Here is a 21,743-nt window from a genome sequence, read left to right on the forward strand (position 1 = left end):
CCGGTACCCACCCCTAGACTATGCTCTGAAAGATCTAGCGCACCGAGCACGTGGAATTTAGCCTCAGGTGACTTTTGTGAATACACAGGAAAATCTCTTCAAGACAAATAATCCCAAAGACCAAAAGCCAAGTATAGAGAATTCAAAGGTCAAACTGACAAGGGTGAGGGCGGACTTATCGAGCTTTGTAGTGATTCTAGGCTTGTTCACCTCCCTAGCCAACGCGAAGAAAAATGGGGAATATGGCTTTTGGTATAAGTCGATAGATCCGCAGAATTTCGTCACACCCTAAATCTTGTATACCTTAGATAGTGCTTTTCAAATATCAAATTCAGTTTTTGATTCGGTTTTAAGAACCTTGGCATGCGACATTTCAAAATAAAATATATACATAAACCGAGTCAGCGACTACAGTGTCTAAAATTCGAATAATACACAGATATAGATTACACTTATCTTGATAACTAAAATACAATTTCAAATTTAGTTCTAAATTCATAACAATGAAAAGTTCATGAAATACATTGCATCATAAAGAGTATCAGATTTGGAAAACTTTTGAATTGTGTCTTTAGAATCCGTCACAAATTCTTTGTATTTCTTATCGCTTTAGAAAGGGAAGGAAGAAATAAAAAAAAAACTTCTTATCTTCTATATTGACTACAGTCTAGCATAAAAACTATTATGTGGGCGTCTGTAAAAGCCTTTGCCAATATTTTCTAAATTCTAACACAAGCCTAGCTTTTTGGTGCCTGGGGGTATTTTCGGATCTTGACTTTTGAGCAGTGTTAACGTCGGGGACGCAAAAGGTCAAGGGCAGAGAGGTTAAAGAAATTTAAACACAAGTCACAATTTACACCAATTACAGAAAAGATTTGCTTCCACACACACACACACACACATACACACACACACACACACACACACATGTACACACACACATACGCAAACGCATGCACACACACACAAACACAGTACACACACACACACACACACGCACGCCCCCCCAACACACACAAACACACACACACATGTACACACACACATACGCAAACGCATGCACAAACACACACACACAGTACATACACACACACACACATACACACACATACACACATACACACACACTCACACACCCAAATAGATTTAAAGCTACCGAAAATATAACCATCTTGGCGAAGGCAGTTACATTAGTTGAAATGAGAAGATTATGCACGTGGCCTTAGGTGTTCTAGATCCTGCTGACTATGGAAGTTTGCTTAAGGACAAGGTCTTGTAATATGAGTCTAAGCCTGGTTTCAGACAAGGGATCATTTTCGGAACCTGTGAGACAACTTTAATACACTCCACACAATAAAAGATTAACTTTGGCTCAAAAATTGCTTCCTGCCAAGTTTCAACGCTTGCAGCTTTGTTGAACGTGGTTAGTGGTGAAGGTCGCTTGCCTTGAAGTTGTACCCCTACCACGCAAAGATAACCCCCATAGAGATTTCTGTAGCAAACCCTTAAGAGTGATGAATCACGAAAAATAAAGGTTAGACAACTTGGAGTGTTATAGAATTTATCGTAAGTTGTTTTTCTATTTTACAAGAACGAGGTTTAGGCGCTTGTTCCCCCCTCCCGAGCGAAAAAAAAGTCCACTGTATATATATATATATTGTACTATACAGTGTATATATCAGTTCAGTGTATATATACAAATCATTAAACCATTTCATCATCATCATTTAACTAATCATCCGTTTGTGAGATAGCATATCAGCATCAACATGTGTCTTATTTGCAATACAAACTATAAATTCCATCCATTGATGAGATGAATATGAATTTCAGCGTATGTCCCCTGTATAATGGTGCGGTCCAAAAAGTGTACGGTTATTCTAATAACCAACCACTTTTGACGTTACGGCCTGATAACCCATAGAAAATGGGGGCCTCTGATTGGCCAACTCTATCTCTAACTCTATCTGGATATATGATAATATAGCTTACACAAGCTCAAATGTTGCAAGAGTAGTCCACGTAATGTATGAACAAAAACATAATTTAGTTAGCCCCCACACGAAACCACACGAAACCAAACACTGCATTCTGTATTAGACTCTTAACAAAAACGAATAACAAGAAATTTCATTCATTCATTCTTTCTTGACCTATCCTGTTTCAAAGTCTGCAACAAAAACACCCCCTGCATTTCTAGATAAATATGGTAGGGGACACAGACTTAGGCCACTTTTTACGACTAAATGCTCAATCTACTGACCGAAAGTCATGACCATATCTTGTCCAGATCACGAAATTATATCAAAACCAGAAATTCCATTGCGGTACTATTATCAATAGCAAGCAAATAGGATCCAAAATACGATTATTTCGAATAGCCATCAACCCCTACTAACATACCAAGTATCAAGGCAGTATAACCAGGCATTCTTAAGATTTCCTGTTCAAAGGTACACCCGTACGGATGCTGAGGAATCATAACCTTGGCCAAGGTAACAAGAACATAGTTTCTACGATTAGGCCTCTTTCCCGGCCCCTGCATTCAAGAAAGAATCATACAGGTCTTTGTAGTAACCCCTTGACAGAAAGTTAAAGAAAATGAATCTTACACAGCTTGAAAGATTGATTCAAGGTTGCACTTTCCAAGAAAAACATGTTTATGGCATTTAATTCCTATCCCCACTAGCTAGGAAAAAACCCACTGAGGTCTACATATCAAACCCTTTTTCATAAACGAATCCCTAAGAAAGATAAATTATCATACACCCTGTATTGTTACCAGACTAAACGAAGGTTGTATGTAATGCTTTAATGCTTCACAAGAACAACTAGTTTGGACGATTTCAGTTGCCCTTAGCACCAAGGTACAAGAAAAGAGCCACCGTTTGATCGAGGGAGGTAAGTAGTACTTTATGCAATACTGGTGATCTGCAAGAACTTAGTTCATGCGCTTACGTTTGAGTTGCCAGTAACGAACGCCTACGTGCAAGAAATCACACTCCTGGGGTATCTTTATAAAATCCTTTATAAAATTTAAAAGAAACGAAGAAATAAAGCTTACGTAACCTGGAGTGTTACAAGACTGACTTTTCAAAATAATTTCAAGGACATGGTTAGACCATTTAAGTCCCCCTCTCATACAGGTTTAAGGTAATGAACACTGAGATGTATGAAAAAATGCAATCCTTTTAAGAAACAAAGTTTCTACAGCATCAAAGTGACACAACTTGAAGGTTGATCGACTGTAAGATTGTTGTACACAACAACAACAACGTAGTTGTACGATTAAACACTCCTCCATTGCATCCAAGAAAATAGCACCAGAAGTCACAATGTCTACAACCCGGTCAGCAACAGCTTGGGGTATTATAAGATTGATGGAAGGTTGTTTCGTACTTTCCAAGAAGAAACGGGTAATGGTATTTTAAGTCCCAATGCACGAAAACACCCACTGAGATCTTTGTAACAGAGAAGAGAGGGGTTGTGGCCCTTGAAGTCCCAGTGCTACCTCCACACTGAGCAAGAAAATAACCCCTGAAATCTCTTACCAAATCCTTATCATGAACGAATCCCAAAAGCAAAGCTTATTACATAATCTGTATTGTTGAAAAATTGAAAGAAGGTTGTATGTGGTGCTTCACAAGAACATAGTACGCCTGTAAGTTGTCTTCGAAGGCCGGACGTACAAAAAGATAACCTTCACTATCTGTGTTGATCGAAGGATAAATATTTGGGACATTAGTTCACGTGCTTTAGTTGCCCAATGTCTACATAAAAGAAATTAGACCGTGTGTGTGTGTGTGTGGGGGGGGGGGGGGTAAGTGCCTACGCCAACTTTGACGTCGTATGACTGCCGAACGACGTGTGCTAGGACTACAAAACTTGGTAACGTTTCCTAAAATGTTGGCAACAATTTTGCGAGAAAAAAAATTCAGTGATTTTTTTGGGGTAATTTTCCTGATTTTTCGGGTTTATGATAAGCATATTTTACAAAAATTCACTCATTTCAGTTTGAATTCTGACATTTCGTGGTTTTATTGCAATACCACAATTGTCTATCTATATCATTAACATGCTGTTTAATGTTATCTAACATTTATAACCAAACATTCATTATTTATGCTAATTAATGACGTCATAGGTCAAAATCTAAGATGGCGGACTATGTCTTTATCAACGACAAATACATGTTATTTTTACTCAAAACACAATCATTTGAAACTTTTTAGTCCACTTCTTTTGGGTTTTGACTTTTGAGGCTATATGTAGAAATAATGTATTTTTGAAAATTCAAGCTTGTCGATCCAAAATGACGGACAAATGAAGTCATTTTCTCACGTCATATACTAAGGCGTCAGTGTCGTCGTCATTGGCAACAAAAGACTTGGCAGACTTAGACACCAATAAGGTTATTCTTATAGTCATCTATTTGTTTAATACCTTTAAGTTAACCCTATCCAGACTGGGGGGGGGGGGGGGCTAAAAGTGCCCGCGGCAACTTTGACCCCCTATAGCTCCCAAACGGCTTGTGCTAAAACAACCAAACTTGATGAGTTTTCCTAAAATATTGTTGGCAACAATTTTAAAAAAATTAGGGAAGTTTATGATTGTTCGTGTTGCCATGGCAACGGGTTTCTGAAAGGCAAATTTGACAAAAATCACTAATTTTGGTTTAAACGATGGGATTTTAAGATTTTCTTGCTAAACTAAACATGTTTTCATATATCTTTAATATCTCAGACATTTGAACATTTATAATTAAATATTCATAAATTATGCTAATGAGATAACGTTATTGGTCAAAATCCAAGATGGCCGACAATATCATTATTTAAAGTATAACAAGCTTATTTTCACTCAAATTTCATCACTACTTGGTATTTTCTTACAGAAAACATTCATTTGAACGTTTCTAATCCATTTTCAATGGGTTTTAGCGTTATATGTTGAAAAACATGTATCTTTAAAAATTTAAGGTTGATAATCCAAGATGGCGGATAGCCAAACTACAGATGAAGTCCTTCTATGACGTCATGTTGACGTCGTTGCGTCGGCTTTTGAAAAAAAAAGTCTTATAACACTTAAATATTAATAAGAAACCTTTATTGGTAACTTTTTGAGTGAGATATTTAGGTATTATGGGAATTCCCCATTTTAGCAAAAAATATCAATTAATGACGTCATAATTACGTCATAATGATATAAAATTTCAGGAATTATAAAACTCGATGAGCACAACCTTCCCTGCAAATCTGGTGATCGTACAGTAAGCCGTTTTGAAAATACGAAGGGGGGGTCGAATGAGCACCCCCCCCCCCCGCCCAGAGAAGGCCCAAAAAGCCCAGTCTGGATAGGGTTAAGTACAGCGGAAATTCCATATTTAGAGGGTTTTAGCTCAAAATATGATATTGTGACATCAAAATTACGTCATATGAAGTCATGACGATACCAAGATTACAGGAAACATTAACATTACCAGTACATCACCCCCTCAAAATTTGGTGATCGTAACCTAAGCCGTTTTGAAATCCTTATCATAAATGATTTACAAGAATCAAAGCTAATTGTACAACATGTATTGTTACAAGAGTCATCGAAGTTTTTTTTTAGAATACTTTAGACATGATTGATTGTTTACGAAGCAAGGATAGTTATGACGATGGATGTGTTAAAGTGTTAAGGTGCACTCTCACCGCACATGCGTCAAACTTGCGTCACTGCGGGGTTTGTTAACTACGTCACTATTTTTTATAAATTTGGATATTCCGTAATACGTGAAAGTATGGCTTAGAAGACTACAAAATACACAAAAAGGAAGTAAATTCGTTTTGTATCTTTCGCATCCCGCAGTGACGCAAGCGTGACGCAAGTGCAGTGGGAGTGCACCTTTACACCATGTCCCTAGTCAGCCGATTGTCATCATCTTATGCACCTTTTTTTCCTTGCCGCGCCAGCCTTGTGGCCACTATTTTCTTGGTTGGATGGTTGGATGTTAACCCAGCCCTTCCAAAGGCCCTTCCAAAGGCCCTTCCCAGTTCTCTTTCTCGTGGACAAACTTACGGCTTAGGCGACCAACAGTACATCCCCGTCAAGCTTTATACCTCCCCTTTACGCATTTGATAACAGTTGTGGTCGGTACTGAAAGCCTCTTAAATCTGGTTACATCGAATGAATGAAGCGTTCGTATATGGTGATATTTCAGATCCATTGGAGTAAAATATAATCAAGTGAATTATCTCGTATAATAATTTGCATTACCTATTCATAAAGATGAAATAAATGCCTAATTAGACCAATACAATGCATGTGAATATATAAGTAGGCAATGACGTCATCGAAACGTCTCAAGAACGTTTGACTATGTATTTCAACGCTACCACGAAAACCCTCTGCCGTACGGCGATCCGTAAATTTACTACCATCTTCCCACACCCGCGGTACAAAAACTATCCGGTTCTAGAGGCAAATTTACCCATCAAAATAAAGGATATAAGTTTCTCTTTCTTGTGATGTGTTTCTTTTGCTTGAAAATTGTTTAAAACGCCAGAAATTTGCCGGTGAAAACGGCGCGCCGTAAGCGGGGAGGCCGGAGCGTCGGATCGTGGTTCCACACTTCCGGCTGTTTTGATGTCATCGGCAAGTTTCTAGCATTCACGAAGGCGAAGCGCCGAGCTGTTTTCCCCGACGATCGCCCCGATTTGGCCGGGCGGCGGCGCGCCAAATTTTGCGGCGATCCAAACGCGCCAAATTTTGGGCCGCGTGCCCCTCAGAAACGGAGGATATGTGACTGAAGCGGCACAAATAGAACCTTTTTTGACGCTATGGATGAAGAATTTCAAGGTAAAATACTTGATACAATTTGTAGTGTTTGGGGGAGGGGGGCATGTTGAAGAAAATGTGCTTTTGAACAATTTTTTCTCAAGTCAATCCCAGCAATATAATTTCTATGCAGTGTTTCTTTATCCATGTTTAAGTCATGAAAGTTTTTAACTTACATGTATGTAAAATGTTTCTTAGTAATTTTTTCTTATTAGTTTATTGCTTTCTTTAGCATATTTTACAACTTGTCCTAATAAATTTAGTGTTTACACAATGTCTACCTATTGATATTTTATCTCTTATTAGTACAAACATCTGTCTTCTATATTTTATTACAAATGTATCTAAGTGTAAAGTTGTACTGTTGATACAGTGTAACATCATGGCTCAACATGAAAATAATGCGACATATTCACACACTTACCTTTCACCTTGACCAAGTTGACCTTGTTATAAGGCAATTAATATTGCTGATATTCTATAGATGTGACATTGTTGGTAATATAAGATACCATAATGTTGTGTACATTGCAAAAGTATATGAAGTATGATATTTAATCTTGTACAATGCGACTCAACTGGTGCAAAAAACACCATTGACTGTAACCCAAAATGTGAACTTTTAACCCCAAATTTACTTATTTCTTAAAGAATAAGGTAAGATGACAATTATTGTGTGAAAGGACACCAGTGCTGCATACATCGACCCTGTGTAAAAGCATAATAAAATGCCATGAATGTTCAGAACTCTGTGGAGTGATTCTATGTAGTACATATTACGGGGAAATAAGATAAAACAAGCTTTGCAGCCTTTACTTACCTTTTCATCACCCCTCAAAAAAGGTATATTTTTGATTTTCATCGTTTATCGCGCAGCCGGCCATATCTGAGGGTAGGTTTTGGCAACTTTGTGGAGCCATATCTCAGCAACCCTTCAAGATATTCGCTTCATCTAAAAAGCATTTTACTCCTCTTGGTTAGCTCTTTCAGAAACAGTAAAAACAGTCCTGGTCATTGTATTGTGTTTTTGCCTTGCCGGGCTTGAAGTGCTGACCTACTTTTTCCTGACGATATCCCTAACACGCGGCAAGGCACAACTTTTTTTAAAAGATTTCTTGTTTGTCTTATGCCTCATAAAAAGACAAGATAGATGCACCTAATCTTGTCAAGAATTGATCTTGTCCCACAGCTAACGCTGCTGCTCCTAGTAATGATAATGTTTCCTAGAAGGACATTGATCGCTTGTTAAATGTATTCTTTACCAGAACCCACAGGTCGCTTTTAAAATAATAGTAGTAGAAAATGTTCAACACATAAGATTTAGGCCACACCAAGTAAATTTTATGGATGACATCAGCGAGCTCATTAATTTTCACCTGATTTTAGGGTTGGGGTTCCTCTTCGGGGATGGTCAGAAAGACCAAAATATTCGAAAAGCTTTAGTTGTAGCCTAATAATCATACTTGTAGAAGTGACACTAGGGAGGTATCCATGACTTTGGTTGCAGAAATCAAACTTGTTGGATAGTTGTAAAAGTGCCACCAATATGGAAGTCATGAATGTAGTGTAACACACTCGTATCACTTTTAATACATTAGTTCACTTTTTTTGATACAGGAATGAATGCCTTGGTAGTTGTGATGCCATGTTATGTGACTTCAAATCTTGTTACGACGTTTATGGTGTCTATTTTGAAAAGTTAGCCATCTTGTTTTTGTTTACCCATCTTGTTTTTTTCGCGCTATCTCATTATTTTTGCACTCAGCAAAGAATTTCATCCATTAAATTTACTTCCTGTGGCCTTAGTCGTTTATATGGATGACATCCTCTGGGAGACTAACGCGAAGTTGTCTTCATTATGAAATCCAAGTTGTCAGGGAGGTTTACCAAATAACTAAACACGTTAAGTATAATATACAGACAAAGTATTCTTCATTTTATTCATTCAAATCTTCTTCTTTAACTAAAAAGTCGACGTTTTCATTCTACGAGATAGATATAGATTTGCCGATATTGTTTGGCATACGTCTGCTAATTTACCAGCTTATTTGTGCGGTAGCTACATTGCCTTTAAAGAACTGTTACCAAGCCACTAAAATTTGTCGAAATCTAGCAGCACGCGTCTTGTAGGCGGTGCACTTTTCAACATTTCCGACAGGGGGAGCGCTCTTCTGTACTTCTATGAATATACAGACACGAAGTCTACCATCTTGGACTTCACGCCAGAAAAGTCTTGCATTTCGATGCAGTGAAATACAACTAAGCCGACATCTTTGCAGACTTTGTAAGTAAATAATTCAAAAAAGGGTTAGCATATCGTCATGAACTTGGCTATATTATATTATCCTATTGTTAATTATGATGTATACATTCATGTTTATACCCTAAAGGAAAAAAAAATCTTATTATAAGATGATCATGATAATTGTGAAATTTTAATAAGAAAAGTTAATGTACATCGTCTGTTCACTACAACAGAACAACATGTAAAAGTTTGTTAGACTTGGTAACAAACCATTCATATTCGGATGAGTGCAACTTTCGTGCTTGCCCCATGTTTGATAGAAACATTAACACTTTAAAGTTGTTTAATTATCAATTAATAACCATAAAAAAACTGCTTACATCATATTGTAAAATAGTTTCATAGCAGCAAGTTTGCAACGGGAATTACAACAATGAAGCATAACAATATCCATGCTTTTATGACAAACATGATCTCATTACATATGGAAGTATGTATATGAAAAACTTAACCAGAAACCTTATGCATTTGTACGTTTATTAAATCCATAGATAAATTGTTGCTCACGGACAGAAATGATCAACTTGCACACATTGTGTATACCTTAACTCATCTCAACATAAGGGAAACTACATGAATTAAAAGTAATTAACAGAAATGTACCAATACAGCATCAGTAATCCTGAAGGTACGGACACTTGGAATATTCGAGACATTTTTTTTCATGTGGCGGTATTATGTCACCGTAGTATCACGACATTTGATATCGATGTTACTTATTTTTCAACATGACTCAGTCTAGACAAAGAGGCATAGCCTCTTTTGTGTAGGTTTGTGCTAAGTATAATTGTTTCTTAATCTTCAAAAATCTTTGATTTAGTTTGACCGCAAATGACTTCACTCTACAAATATTTGGCCCCTATTTCTTTCCGTGCCAAAGTCAGGTGCAGCTAACTCACTAGTGACTCCCCCACGTGAGGTTTTGACGTCTAGAAATCACGATAACAACGCGTAGCCAACATTCCCCCACTCTTAGACGATAACACCAGGGCCTCACGCTTCGTCCTTGGCGTGCAAGCTATCTTAGAATCTGCTGCACCACTTGGGTCAACCGCTAGGTGGCGTGTATGACCGATAGAATGTGCCCTTCAAGGAGGTGACCTCCATGTTGCCGGCCTCCTCAAAGAAGAACATTCCAGACGCACATCTGGCACCTGTGCCTTGTATGCAATCAATACGGCCAAGGACTTTGTGACCGGGCAATGGCACCATGCACTTGTAGCTAGCTGAGAGTTGTGGTTAGGGGTGGGTACCGGTAGAGAATATTTAGGCACAAGTACGGTCCAGGTCCAGATCCAGAGGATCAGGTCCAGGTCCGGACATGAACCTGGGCCTAATTGTTCGTAAATGGGCGATACTCAAAACGATGGTCCATTTCGCTGCAACCGAATCTGTTTCATTGAGTATCCTATCTTCATGTAAACATCGCTAGCTGCCTCTGTTAAGTTAGACCAAGTTTGGACTGTAGAGACTTGACAAAAATGACTATCAACTCTCCTGTACTTCGCTCTTGCTATTTTCATGGACTTAAATAAGCCTCAAACACGAAAGCGCCTGCTGACGCTGTGCCAGAGTAATTTGTTTATTTTCTAGTCGGTCCAAAATCCGGTCGCAGAATTTTTGCCGGTCAACGAAAAAGTTCGACTCAAGTAAAACAAGAAATCTTTTTAAAAAAGCTGTGCCTTGCCGCGTGGTAGGAATATCGTCAGGAAAAAGTGGGTCGGCACTTCAAGCCCGGCAAGGCAAAATGCTGTGCGTTGGCGTGCAGTAGGGATAATTTGCTTGTCTGCTAAATACGTATTATGGTAGCGAAAGCCTTGTATTGATCTGTTAATCTTGTTGTAAATATATGTAGGTGTCTTAAAATATGATGTTGCATTTTCTGACGTTCGACAACTAATAAATATGAAATAATTAGACCTTATTTCAAGGATATACAGTAACAATTTTAATTTATTTCATTTCTGTGAAAGGATAGCTGAGTGAGTACTGTATGGTTAGCAGGAGTTCAGGTACTTTGGTCAGCTGAGAGGGTACAGCATGCACAGCAGGCGTCCAGGTATTGTGGCCAGATGAGTGGGTACTGCATGCACAGCAGGAGTCTAGGTATTGTGGCCAGCTGAGTTAGTACCGCATACACGGCAGGAGTCCAGGTATTGTGGTCAGCTGAGTGGGTATTGCATGCACAGCAGGAGTACAGGTACTGTGGTCAGCTGAGTGGGTACTGCATGCACAGCAGGAGTCCAGGTACTGTGGTCAGCTGAGTTAGTACCGCATACACGGCAGGAGTCCAGGTATTGTGGTCAGCTGAATGGGTACCGTATGCACAGCAGGAGTCCAGGTACTGTGGTCAGCTGAGTGGGTACTGCATGCATGGCTGGAGTCCAGGTACTGTGGTCAGCTGAGTGGGTAATGTATGTATGGCAGGAGTCCAGGTACTGTGGTCAGCTGAGTGGGTATTGCATGCATGGCTGCAGTCCAGGTACTGTGGTCAGCTGAGTGGGTACTGCATGCGTGGCTGGAGTCCAGGTACTGTGGTCAGCTGAGTGGGTATTGCATGCATGGCTGGAGTCCAGGTACTGTGGTCAGCTGAGTGGGTACTGCATGCACAGCTAGAGTCCAGGTACTGCGGTCAGCTGAGTGGGTACTGCATGCACAGCAGGAGTCCAGGTACTGCAGTCAGCTGAGTGGGTACTGCATGCACAGCAGGAGTCCAGGTACTGTGGTGAGCTGAGTGGGTACTGCATGCACAGCAGGAGTCCAGGTACTGTGGTGAGGTGAGTGGGTACTGCCTGCACAATTTGAGGTACTGTGGTAAGTTGAGAGGGTACTATATGAATGACTGCAGTTCAGGTATATGTACTATGGTAAGATTGAACAATTAGTTAAAAATAAATTGTCTTTTGACAAATTTGAATTGAACAACTTATGTGAAACGTGTTGTTTATCAGATGGCATAGCTTTGTATATTGCAATATTTGATGTAGTTCATCAGAGCAGTGTGCATTTGTGCTAATCACAATGAAGTAAGGAAGGTGTGTTTGTCTTTACACAAATGACATTTGTAAACAATGCAAAGAATGGTTGAAGTGAAATCGTGTCAATTCTATTCTAAAAGGTAATGCAGTGTTTGTATATTCTCTACATGCATAGTTTGCTTGGCTTCGTATGTATAGGGCTATTCAGACGTGATGTAAATTTTCTTAACAAACAAAAGGGTTTTCATATGGATGTGGGTCATAGTGATGACAATGGTCTGCCATGCTGCATTACCTATTTGTATTTCATTGCATCATAGCTGAAGGTAACACAGCCTTTTTCAGTCTTAAACTTTAATGGCAAATTTTCAGGTATTCTCCACAGTCAATAGTGGGTATTTGAACAGATCAGAAGGTATACAGTTTATTGGTATGTAAATGTTTTAAATGTGCAGTCGACAATGGTTGCAATTATGGTATTGAGTAAATAAGCTCTGTATTTGTTCAGTAGGTAATTTATGTTTACTGTCATGATAATATATATAGTAGCATTGTCATGTACTGTCTGGTTGTTGACTTGGTGTAATACTTTGAGTCAATCTTGTCATCTCTCTCAAGACAGATTGAAACGCTGTTATCCTCTTTGGTTCAAACTCTAGTATGGCCAAACCTTCAAGTGAGGTAACTCTGCTTAGAGCAACATATACCATTCCAGGGCTAAATACACTTGGTCCTATATCAAGTACAACTTTTGACAATGATAGGCCTTGTACTTTGTGGCAAGTTGATGCGTAAGAAAGTTGGAGTGGAAACTGTGTCCGGGTGAAAACAGTGCTGTAGCGTGCAAAGAATTTTGCTGTGATTGCTGAGATAAGAATAGCATTGTTCTTGGTAGGGTCTTGTAACATTTGACCAACCCTGGGATTGTCAAACTTGACGTAGACTCCTGTAACAGTTGGCACATTTGAGTTGTATTGTTGGTCATTTTCAGAGTCTTGTGATAGGAAGTCCTCCACTGTACCCTGTGCACCATTTACAAGTCCATCCTCGCTCAGAATGTTTCTTAGTAGCATGACTCGACAACCTTTAGCAAGGCGAAGTTCTTTCTCAAGTCCTGCTGTTTCACTGGTGTCTTCTGATCAATGGATTTCATATTTACAACGACATTAATTTGTATCAATCGGCAGCCACTTACTCGAGGTTTAAATGGCAAATCGGCATGTCGGTAAACTGCCGGTATCGCGATCAAAACTTGGCCCGAAAACACATCAACCAGCGGCAAATCAATTCTGCTGTTGCACTACACGGTTATGATGTTCTATGAAATTTTTCATCCATTGTTTGGTAAGCAAATGGCGGTAAATACGTTGTTTTGCGAATGGCTCCCCAAAAATATACCTGCAAAACACACTACAAACTCCCTACGGTACGTCCCCATGTCGGGGCCAGTTGGTTTCGCCGGTAAGATTCGTCTTGCTGACTTTGGATGTGAGCACTTTGACAATAGGGGTGAAGGGACGTACTTTCAAAATGGCGCATGTTCGGAAGGCCGCAGAATTGACGTAACAAAGCCTGCACTGTATTTGAAACAGGGACTCTTCAAGGCATGTTGGTTGTCTTGAATGGACAGTTTATTAACTTTTCGCTATATTTACTGTGATGATGAAGGAGTAATGTGAGGATGAAAAGTAGAAATCCTTGAAATTACGATACCTGCCCCCCTCCCACGGCTTGAATTACGAGATGTAAACATACCGGAAGATGGATTAACTTGTCGCTGCAGCGTGCGATCTTTGTGAGCTCAAACTTACAAGGTTTTAAGTCGTATACCTAACTGGTTTTGTAAAGCACTCAAAAGAATTTGCATACCGGAGCTAGTTTTTGACTGACAGATGGGTTCTGAAAATCACGGTTTAACCTCCCGTCACGGATAATAACGTTCCTTGCCGTTAGCTACGGCCTCACAAAGTCTGATAAAACAATGATTATTTTAGGAATCACTACGATAAAACTACAAGTTTGACATCTATATTAGCCAGAATATTATCTTACATATTCCAAGGCGTTACATTTTATTTCTGAATTAGCGATAACTTTGAAAGAAATGATGTTATAAAGACTAGGAAATTTATCTACGTACAAACCTGCTGATGCAAAATTGGACTCACACCGGAGTTTCTTAGGCATGCGTTCTGAAATGCGGCGCATATAGAATATGCATTGCAAACAAACACTTATTGCTTGCCGCAGGGCTAGGGTTGATGTTTGAAATATAAAAAAAATGATCCTAAATATTATCTATTGCGACTTCTCGTGTGACGTTTTGTGCTGGCGCTCTCCTAAACTCACGTTAGCGTTTTGCTGCGGTCTCGAAAGGTCTCCCATGCGATCTGCAACGTTTTGATGACGTCATGGCTACTTATATATTCACATACAATTTATTAGCCTGATTCGAGAATAATTTCATCTTTATGAATAGCTAATGCATTTTTTTTTGCGAGATAATACACTTGATTTCATGCCACTCAAAATGAATTTAGAATTTTACCATACAAACGCTTCATTCATTAAATGTAACCAAATATTAAATGCTTTTAGAACCGACCGCAAACAGAAACAAATACGTAAAACGGACGGTTTAAAATTCAACGAGGGTGTACCATTGTCTGCCTAAGCCGTCAAACTTGTCCATGAGAAAGGCGATTTGGAAGGGCCTTTGAAAGGGTCTTTGGAAGAGCAAGGTTAACAGGTCCGTCCATTGATCCATGGAAAAGACCTGGCGTAAAGCCTTGCCTGGCGGCAAGGCAAAAACACAACTTTGTAAAAAAAAACACCGAATTGTAAAGGCTCTTGTGAGAAATTCATTCAATATGTTACAAATCGTAATTGTTGTGTCCTTTTTTAGCAAACTTTTCTACAGGCTTATTAAAGTTGTCATAAATTCTTGCAACATCATAAACTTTCATAAAAATTGATAATATGCCACTTTATGAAAGAAATAACCTTATAACCCGTTTTGTGATATATCTTACAATTCAAATAACGTTTACTTTTAAGTAACTTCTACTCTATTACTTTACTGAGTGAAGATGTAGTTGTCTAAAGAGGCAACCATGTCAGTACTATATCACGGTGATACTTATTCAAAGATATGCCTAAACCTTAATCACATGATACATTGTATATGCATAAAACAAAAGTATTCCAAAAAATAAATATACAAATAAATAAGATACGTCAATAAATAAATAAACACCATTATGATGTAGAAAATAGATAAACTCAGAGATAGAGAGTTTGTAAGAGAGAGGGGGGCAAGGAATCGAATGTTCTGGGTATATATAGTTCACCCTTTTTTCAAGGGGTGCCCTATATCCGTTGTTGTATCCAACTGCAATATTTGCAAATATTGGGGTAACCTATTTCCGTTGTTATATCAACGTTCATTATTGTCAAAAATTGAAGTTTCATACCGTAGACTTGATATCCCTAAATACCCTGCTTTAAAATAAACGGATATAAGTTACCCTGCGGATAAAGGTGACCCAGCGTTATGTGAGTTAGGTAGGGGGGGGGCGAAGCCTATGAAACGCCGCCATCAGAAACAGACGCTCTCTGCTATCTCCGCTATGGTGCAGCCTTGGTGACAACACCGCTCAGCTAGTCGTACGTTCCGCTTCGTCAGGCGGTGGGCCTCCCTCCACTTCCGCAGTCCAAGAACGTCTGCCAAACCTAGACGGGGTCAATATGAAATACACATTTTTTAGAATTAAAATTCAATCTCCATCTAATGGTTATTTAACTTTCTAGCGTTAATTGTTGTTGTTGTTGGCATCCGTCTGTCTCGGAAGACAATGGTAGGCGGACGGGTTTAAGGCGACCCGTCTGCCTGGCCTGCACTTGGGATTTTAAGGTGAAGGAGGGATGTGCACGTCCTTCTCCACCCTCTCGTCCACTGGCGCACTAGTCCTACAGGGGCAACTGTATGCAACGTGTAAGACGGCCCCAGCAGATGCAGGTTTGTTATTTGGAGTTTCCGTCTCCTAGGAGGATTTCCGACCAAGGATGCAAGGGGTTCCTCCTACCCCTGACTCATGTGTCATGGCGGGTGCGTCATGCCCGAACATGCCCCTATGGCCTGTCGCCACCACAAAGGCCTGTCACTGCCACTAGCCGCAGCTATGTACTCATTTACACCTGAGTTAGGTGAGGAAAGTCGTGTAAAGTGCCTTTCCCAAGGGCACAAGATCGGTGACACGGCAAGCGGATTTGAACCCCGGACCTCTCGGGCCTGAGACCAACGCGCTCCCGATCGTGCCACGCGGTCCCACTCCTAGCGTTAATAGGACGATAGTAATGTTGTATGAATCAGGACTAATCTACTCCAGTCATAATGAGGAGGGATACACACTTAGTCACGTTAAGGACTGCATTTTTCTCATTGAAGCGCCACCTAGCAGCATCTTTAGAATTGATATTTTATCTCCATTTAATGATTATCTTACATTCTAGCGAAAGTATATGTTGGAAAGCATAAAAGGACAACCGACACGCAAGTTGTATAAATCAGAATTAATCTACTCTGGTCATAAAACTTAATGAGGGGGGGATACACACTTAGTCACGTTTGGGACAACAATTTCACACTGCAGCGCCACCTAGCAGCAGGAAGTTAAACACTGTCGTAATTACCCCGTAGAAGGTAGCAAAATAACTGCTTAAACAATAGCTGAGTCAAATCCTTTCTATTTTGCAGCAAATAACTTTATTATCTTCAAACATGTAGTTTTGACCATCTCCAGTCTCACATCAAGCATTTTGGCACTTGCACAATTTTTTTTCTGGGGGGGGGGGGGTTCAAAGTTCCCAGTTTAAAGGGTATCCTTGAAGATTTTGAAAACCTAGATAAACGTAGCGTGTTATTTACAATTTGACTGATTAAGCCGAACCCCTGTCGCTTGTTTTGATGTATTCCACGGCAAAGTATGTGATAAGATGATCTTATGGCCAAAACGGTACATCCGTTACACGTGTTTTCTTCCTTGGACGATAACATGTTAACGCTCGGAGGAAATTAGTTAGTTTTGACACTTCTCCAAAACCGCAAAGGGTCACAGCTCGTACTCATTATTTTCAAAACACGTCCTTTATGAAAACATGTCTTTTGGAAAATTGGCACGTCACAGTGTGACGTAACAGGACATATGGACTTGTTATTTTCTATTGGCCGGGAAGCACTCCTGCCGTGGGTTCCAGTCATTGGTCGGTTCATGGCTTGGTGATTAAATGATTGACAGGAGGACAGGACAAACTTTGAGAAAGCAGAGTGGTTTGAGTGAAACTATCTTTCAAAGATTTGCTTTATACTCAAACATATATAGGGTTACATCTAACATTTCTCTCCAAGCAGAGGTTAGGCTGCGGCTTTTCTTTTGTATCTTGTATTGTCAAAACCTGATTGGTTTACGAGTGCTTTGAGACGAGAGTAAAGAGACAAACATATGAGTCCATAGAAATAAAAAAAAATTGTCTCAAAGCACTCGTTAACTACGTTAGATACTCTCCAGGCAGAGGTTAACCTGTGGCTGTTTTTTAAAGGTTTTTTAATCGTTTTTATGGGGCTTTTCATTTTGTAGTGTATGTTCCACAGTCAAAACCAATAGAAAATGCTTCAGAAACCGAGCTATACCTAACATCTGATTGATTTATCAGCTCACAAGGTCGAAGCTATTCAAAGTTTTCCCAGGGCGTTTTAAACATTTCCCTTATCTGTTGTACGTGGCCAACGGCAGTGTTTAGAGACGTGAGCCGGGCCAGTGCGTTCAACCCCCACATGTGCTCAATCAGGCGTTTGTTTACACGCTAAACCCACATTCATGTCAACGGCGTTCATTTACGTAGCCAAAGCTAACCACGCCTATCTGGCAGAGCAAGCGTTAAGGTCAAACAAAACGTTTCAAATGAATAAGATCTGTTACAAATACACGTAAGAATATATCAAGATCTTTGCGTGTGCCTGTATCTTATACCTTGGCCACGCAAAAGTCAGCAACTATTTGCGAAAGACATATTCATTCGCAAACTGTTTGCGAACAGGCGCCAATAGGGTGCAATTCGTCGCCAATCGTGTCCTATAGGCGTCAATGTTTTGATTTTTTGTCGTTGAAAACTCGCAATTGGCAAAATTGGGCAAATGAGCAAGAACTAGACAGTAACACTAGTTCACCTTTATCCGCGGGGTAACCTATATCCGTTGTTTTCAAGAGCAGGGTATTTAGGGTTATTATTCCGATGAAATGTGAGATCAAACTGCTAGATTTTGAAAATATTACAATTTGAAACCAACGTCCGTCGACATAAATCAACGGATATATGTTACCCCACGGATAAAGGTGAACGAGCGTTAACAGTTGCGAACATTGAAAATATTTTATGAATATTTATCATGGTCCGTTATGTTTAATTCTGTTGCAACGCTGTTATTTCTGGCAAAACATTATTTTGTATATATATATATTTTTTTGGGGGGGGGGGAGCTGGTGGAGGGGGCGAAAGAACGGATATGACATTCATGGCGTGGCCATGTTTTTAGTTTACAAAGCACGCTTTTTACTCATGTGTCGCACAACTATAGCAACAACATTATTGACCCTCTTCCAACGTAAATATTGTTTATCAACATCTCTGCCCTTTTCTTTGTACGAGTGTATTTGTTTTCACGTATTCTGGCCTTCAACCGTATCAAATACCTTGTATGTAATCGAATATTTCCTGTTTTTTTCCAAAGCATTTCCGTTCAAATGTTTACAAGATTTTCAGAAAACAGACACAGTGGCTTCTGCAAAACATCCAAAACATAAAGCTTTTTTTTTTTCAAACTGACAAGGTTATAGACAGAACATAGCGTCACATTTGAAGAGACATCATGAAGTTACCGTGAATTGTTTGTATCTGTAAACCATATTATTTTTCTTTGCTATGAATTATAAAAAAAAAAAAAATTGTTAATATAAATATGAACGTAAAACGTTGCCTTTATTTGGACTGGCTATCGTAGAAATATTGCCGTATGTGATTTCTAACATAAATAGGCATAACTAAGAATAAGAAAGAAAAAAAAGTCACCCTCACCTTTTGTGCTTTCTTCTGTCTGTCCCTCTTTTTTGGACGTCTTCGACGGAATTTCAAACTCTTCAAGACTTCTTCTCCTGCGTCCTTCGTCGGGACAGACTCGTACGACGGTCCTGATGAAGTCTCGGCCACATAGTCGTACTGGCTCCAGTCGTGGTGTGCTGTTGTTCGCTTCAGTTACGACCAACATTGCGACAGTCAATACGACTAGAATAAGACTTGGCTTGGGGAACTCCATCTTTCAACTTGTTGTGGAGACTTTTCTCCTAGTTTATAGTAGAAATTTGGCTTGCTGGTAGCTCGAAGTCCAGAATATCACTTGCTTTCTCCCTAAGAGGGAAGAATTTATAGACTAATGTTGTCAAACTTTCTGTGAATCGTCCAGGACACGAAAGACCTGACGCAAGTCCTTGATGACTAAGTGTTCTGATTCAGACAACGGCACACAACTTGTTGTACTTCTACTAGTTCTTAGAAGATATTTGGCTTGTTGTTAGTCCAGGAAATAGCTTGCTTTCATCGAAAGAGGGTGGAACTTGTAAAAAAATGTTTTCAAACGTTCTCTGAATGGGTCAGGGGACGGAGGACCTCAGGCTGACGCAAACTCTGGATGGATGACTGAATACGCGTAAACGTAGTAGGAAAACGGTAAACAATGACAACGTGGTATTATTGGAATAGAAAGTCCATGATTTGTTCCGACTGGTTTGACCGATAGGTTTCTCTGAGTTTGACCGGATGGGTGTGGATGTGGTCCCGTACGTAAACAGAGCGAGCCTCCGGTGCAAGGAGCGGTTCTAGCCGGCTTCCGATGGGCGTTGACTTCAGTAGCGGCGGAAGATGTTTCTGCTTCCGATTCCAGCTCGCTTCTTCTTCTTCCGTATACTGCACAGTACTCTCTCTTGGGATCTTAAAGTTGTTATTTGAAGAAGAAGACAACAGGAAGATATATTTACCACGTCTTCGCTGTTACGTCAAGCGAGAGTCACAGTGACCGCTATTTCCCTGTCCAATTGGCTCGCAAACGCTGTATATCTCTTGGAAAGTTGTGGACAAAACGCTGCACCGATTCTTCGTAGATGAAAATCTGTTCAACTGTGTAATCTGGTGGCAGTCTAGTGTCGAATACTACGAGAGGGAGCGTTTTTATAAACGCTGGTGAGTTTATCAAAGGATTGCTCTCACCTGCTAAAGAAAAGCGTGTCACGCTTGGAGAGAAACCTTTGTCCTTGAGCTTTCAATGCACTTCCGTAGTGGCATTGAAAAGGGGGGTGGGGTGAGTTTTGGCAAACCGCTTTGATGCGTGCTACACTCGTGTTTGGTATTTTTCCATGCCGTGGTACTGACGTCGGCCAGGAAAGCTTTATTGTCGGTGTTATTGTTTCTTTTCTTGGTACATGCTGATAGACACGTGTGTACGGGTTGTCAGATGGTTAACATGCCCGCTAGCACGACCTGATGCCCGGGTGTTCACGTGAACGCCTCGGTAGCAGGTGTGGGGACGCGTGGTGTCTCGAAATCCCAAGGCAGACAAGTAAAATCTTAAAACAAAAAAGGCAGTCCCTAACCTAAACCACGTGTAGCTAAGTGTTAATTCATCTTTTTTTAATGAAATTTATACTGATTTTATAGAATATATACAGATATTCAGAATTCATACAATCCACTACTAGGAAACACTGATTTTAGGGAAGTCATATATCTTAATACTTAGAACCATACGAATTTTGTGGAATTCATACCGGGTAGAAACATACGAATTATTAGGGATCTATACTAAGAAGCATCTGTCTAGTTTTACCGAACCTATACTATCCACTACAGCAACTACATACGCAGATCTTATAGAATTTATACTATCCTCTACGACGAAACATGCGGATTTTACGGAATTCATGTGATCCACTAAGAAACATAACGTTATGAATCGAGTTTAACGGAGTTCATACTATGGCCACTATAGTATACGAAGAAACATGCGAATCAAATTTTATGGATTGTACAGGATCCACTGAGAAGAAACATACGAATTTTACGGTATTCATACGAATTTTACGGTATTCATACGGATTTTATGGAACACATCCCACCCAATATCTGTTTGGAGATCAGACACATGCACAAACTATGGACGTAAAATACCACGCTAAAGTTTGTGAAAGTGTTTGCAGACTCAGTTTACTTGAATTCAACAATATTCAACGGATATGTCGCCAGGACTGAAAGAATGTCACTTCAGTACATTCACCTCGAATATAGTTCAAGAACACTAAGTCTAATGCAAAGCAGATGTTCATATTTCTAGTCGAGCGACATCTATTTGATAATTTCATGGTCAACAATAGCTACTCGAACTAGGTCAAATCCTATATATGATATACCTAATATGCAAGTGTAGTTGTCCCATCAAAAGGTACTCACATTTGCAATTCATATATATCAATGATCACTTTAAACGTGAAGAGAATGGAATTCCACAATTTTTGACAAATGAAATAGATATCTAT

At 39.6% G+C, this 21,743-nt stretch overlaps 1 protein-coding gene across 1 annotated transcript; it reads right to left on the reverse strand.

The window, feature by feature from the left end:
- Positions 1-14,999: 14,999 nt before the first annotated feature.
- Positions 15,000-20,581, reverse strand: LOC118424245. The gene is made up of 2 exons (XM_035832785.1): positions 19,237-20,581; positions 15,000-15,837 (listed from the first exon to the last, which is right to left on the reverse strand). The coding sequence occupies exons 1-2, from the start codon at positions 19,472-19,474 to the stop codon at positions 15,704-15,706; spliced, it is 372 nt and encodes a 123-aa protein (XP_035688678.1). The 5' UTR covers positions 19,475-20,581; the 3' UTR covers positions 15,000-15,703.
- Between the last annotated feature and the right edge of the window lie 1,162 nt (positions 20,582-21,743).

This window comes from Branchiostoma floridae, chromosome 10, assembly GCF_000003815.2.
Source record: "Branchiostoma floridae strain S238N-H82 chromosome 10, Bfl_VNyyK, whole genome shotgun sequence".
NCBI classification, from domain to species: domain Eukaryota; kingdom Metazoa; phylum Chordata; class Leptocardii; order Amphioxiformes; family Branchiostomatidae; genus Branchiostoma; species Branchiostoma floridae.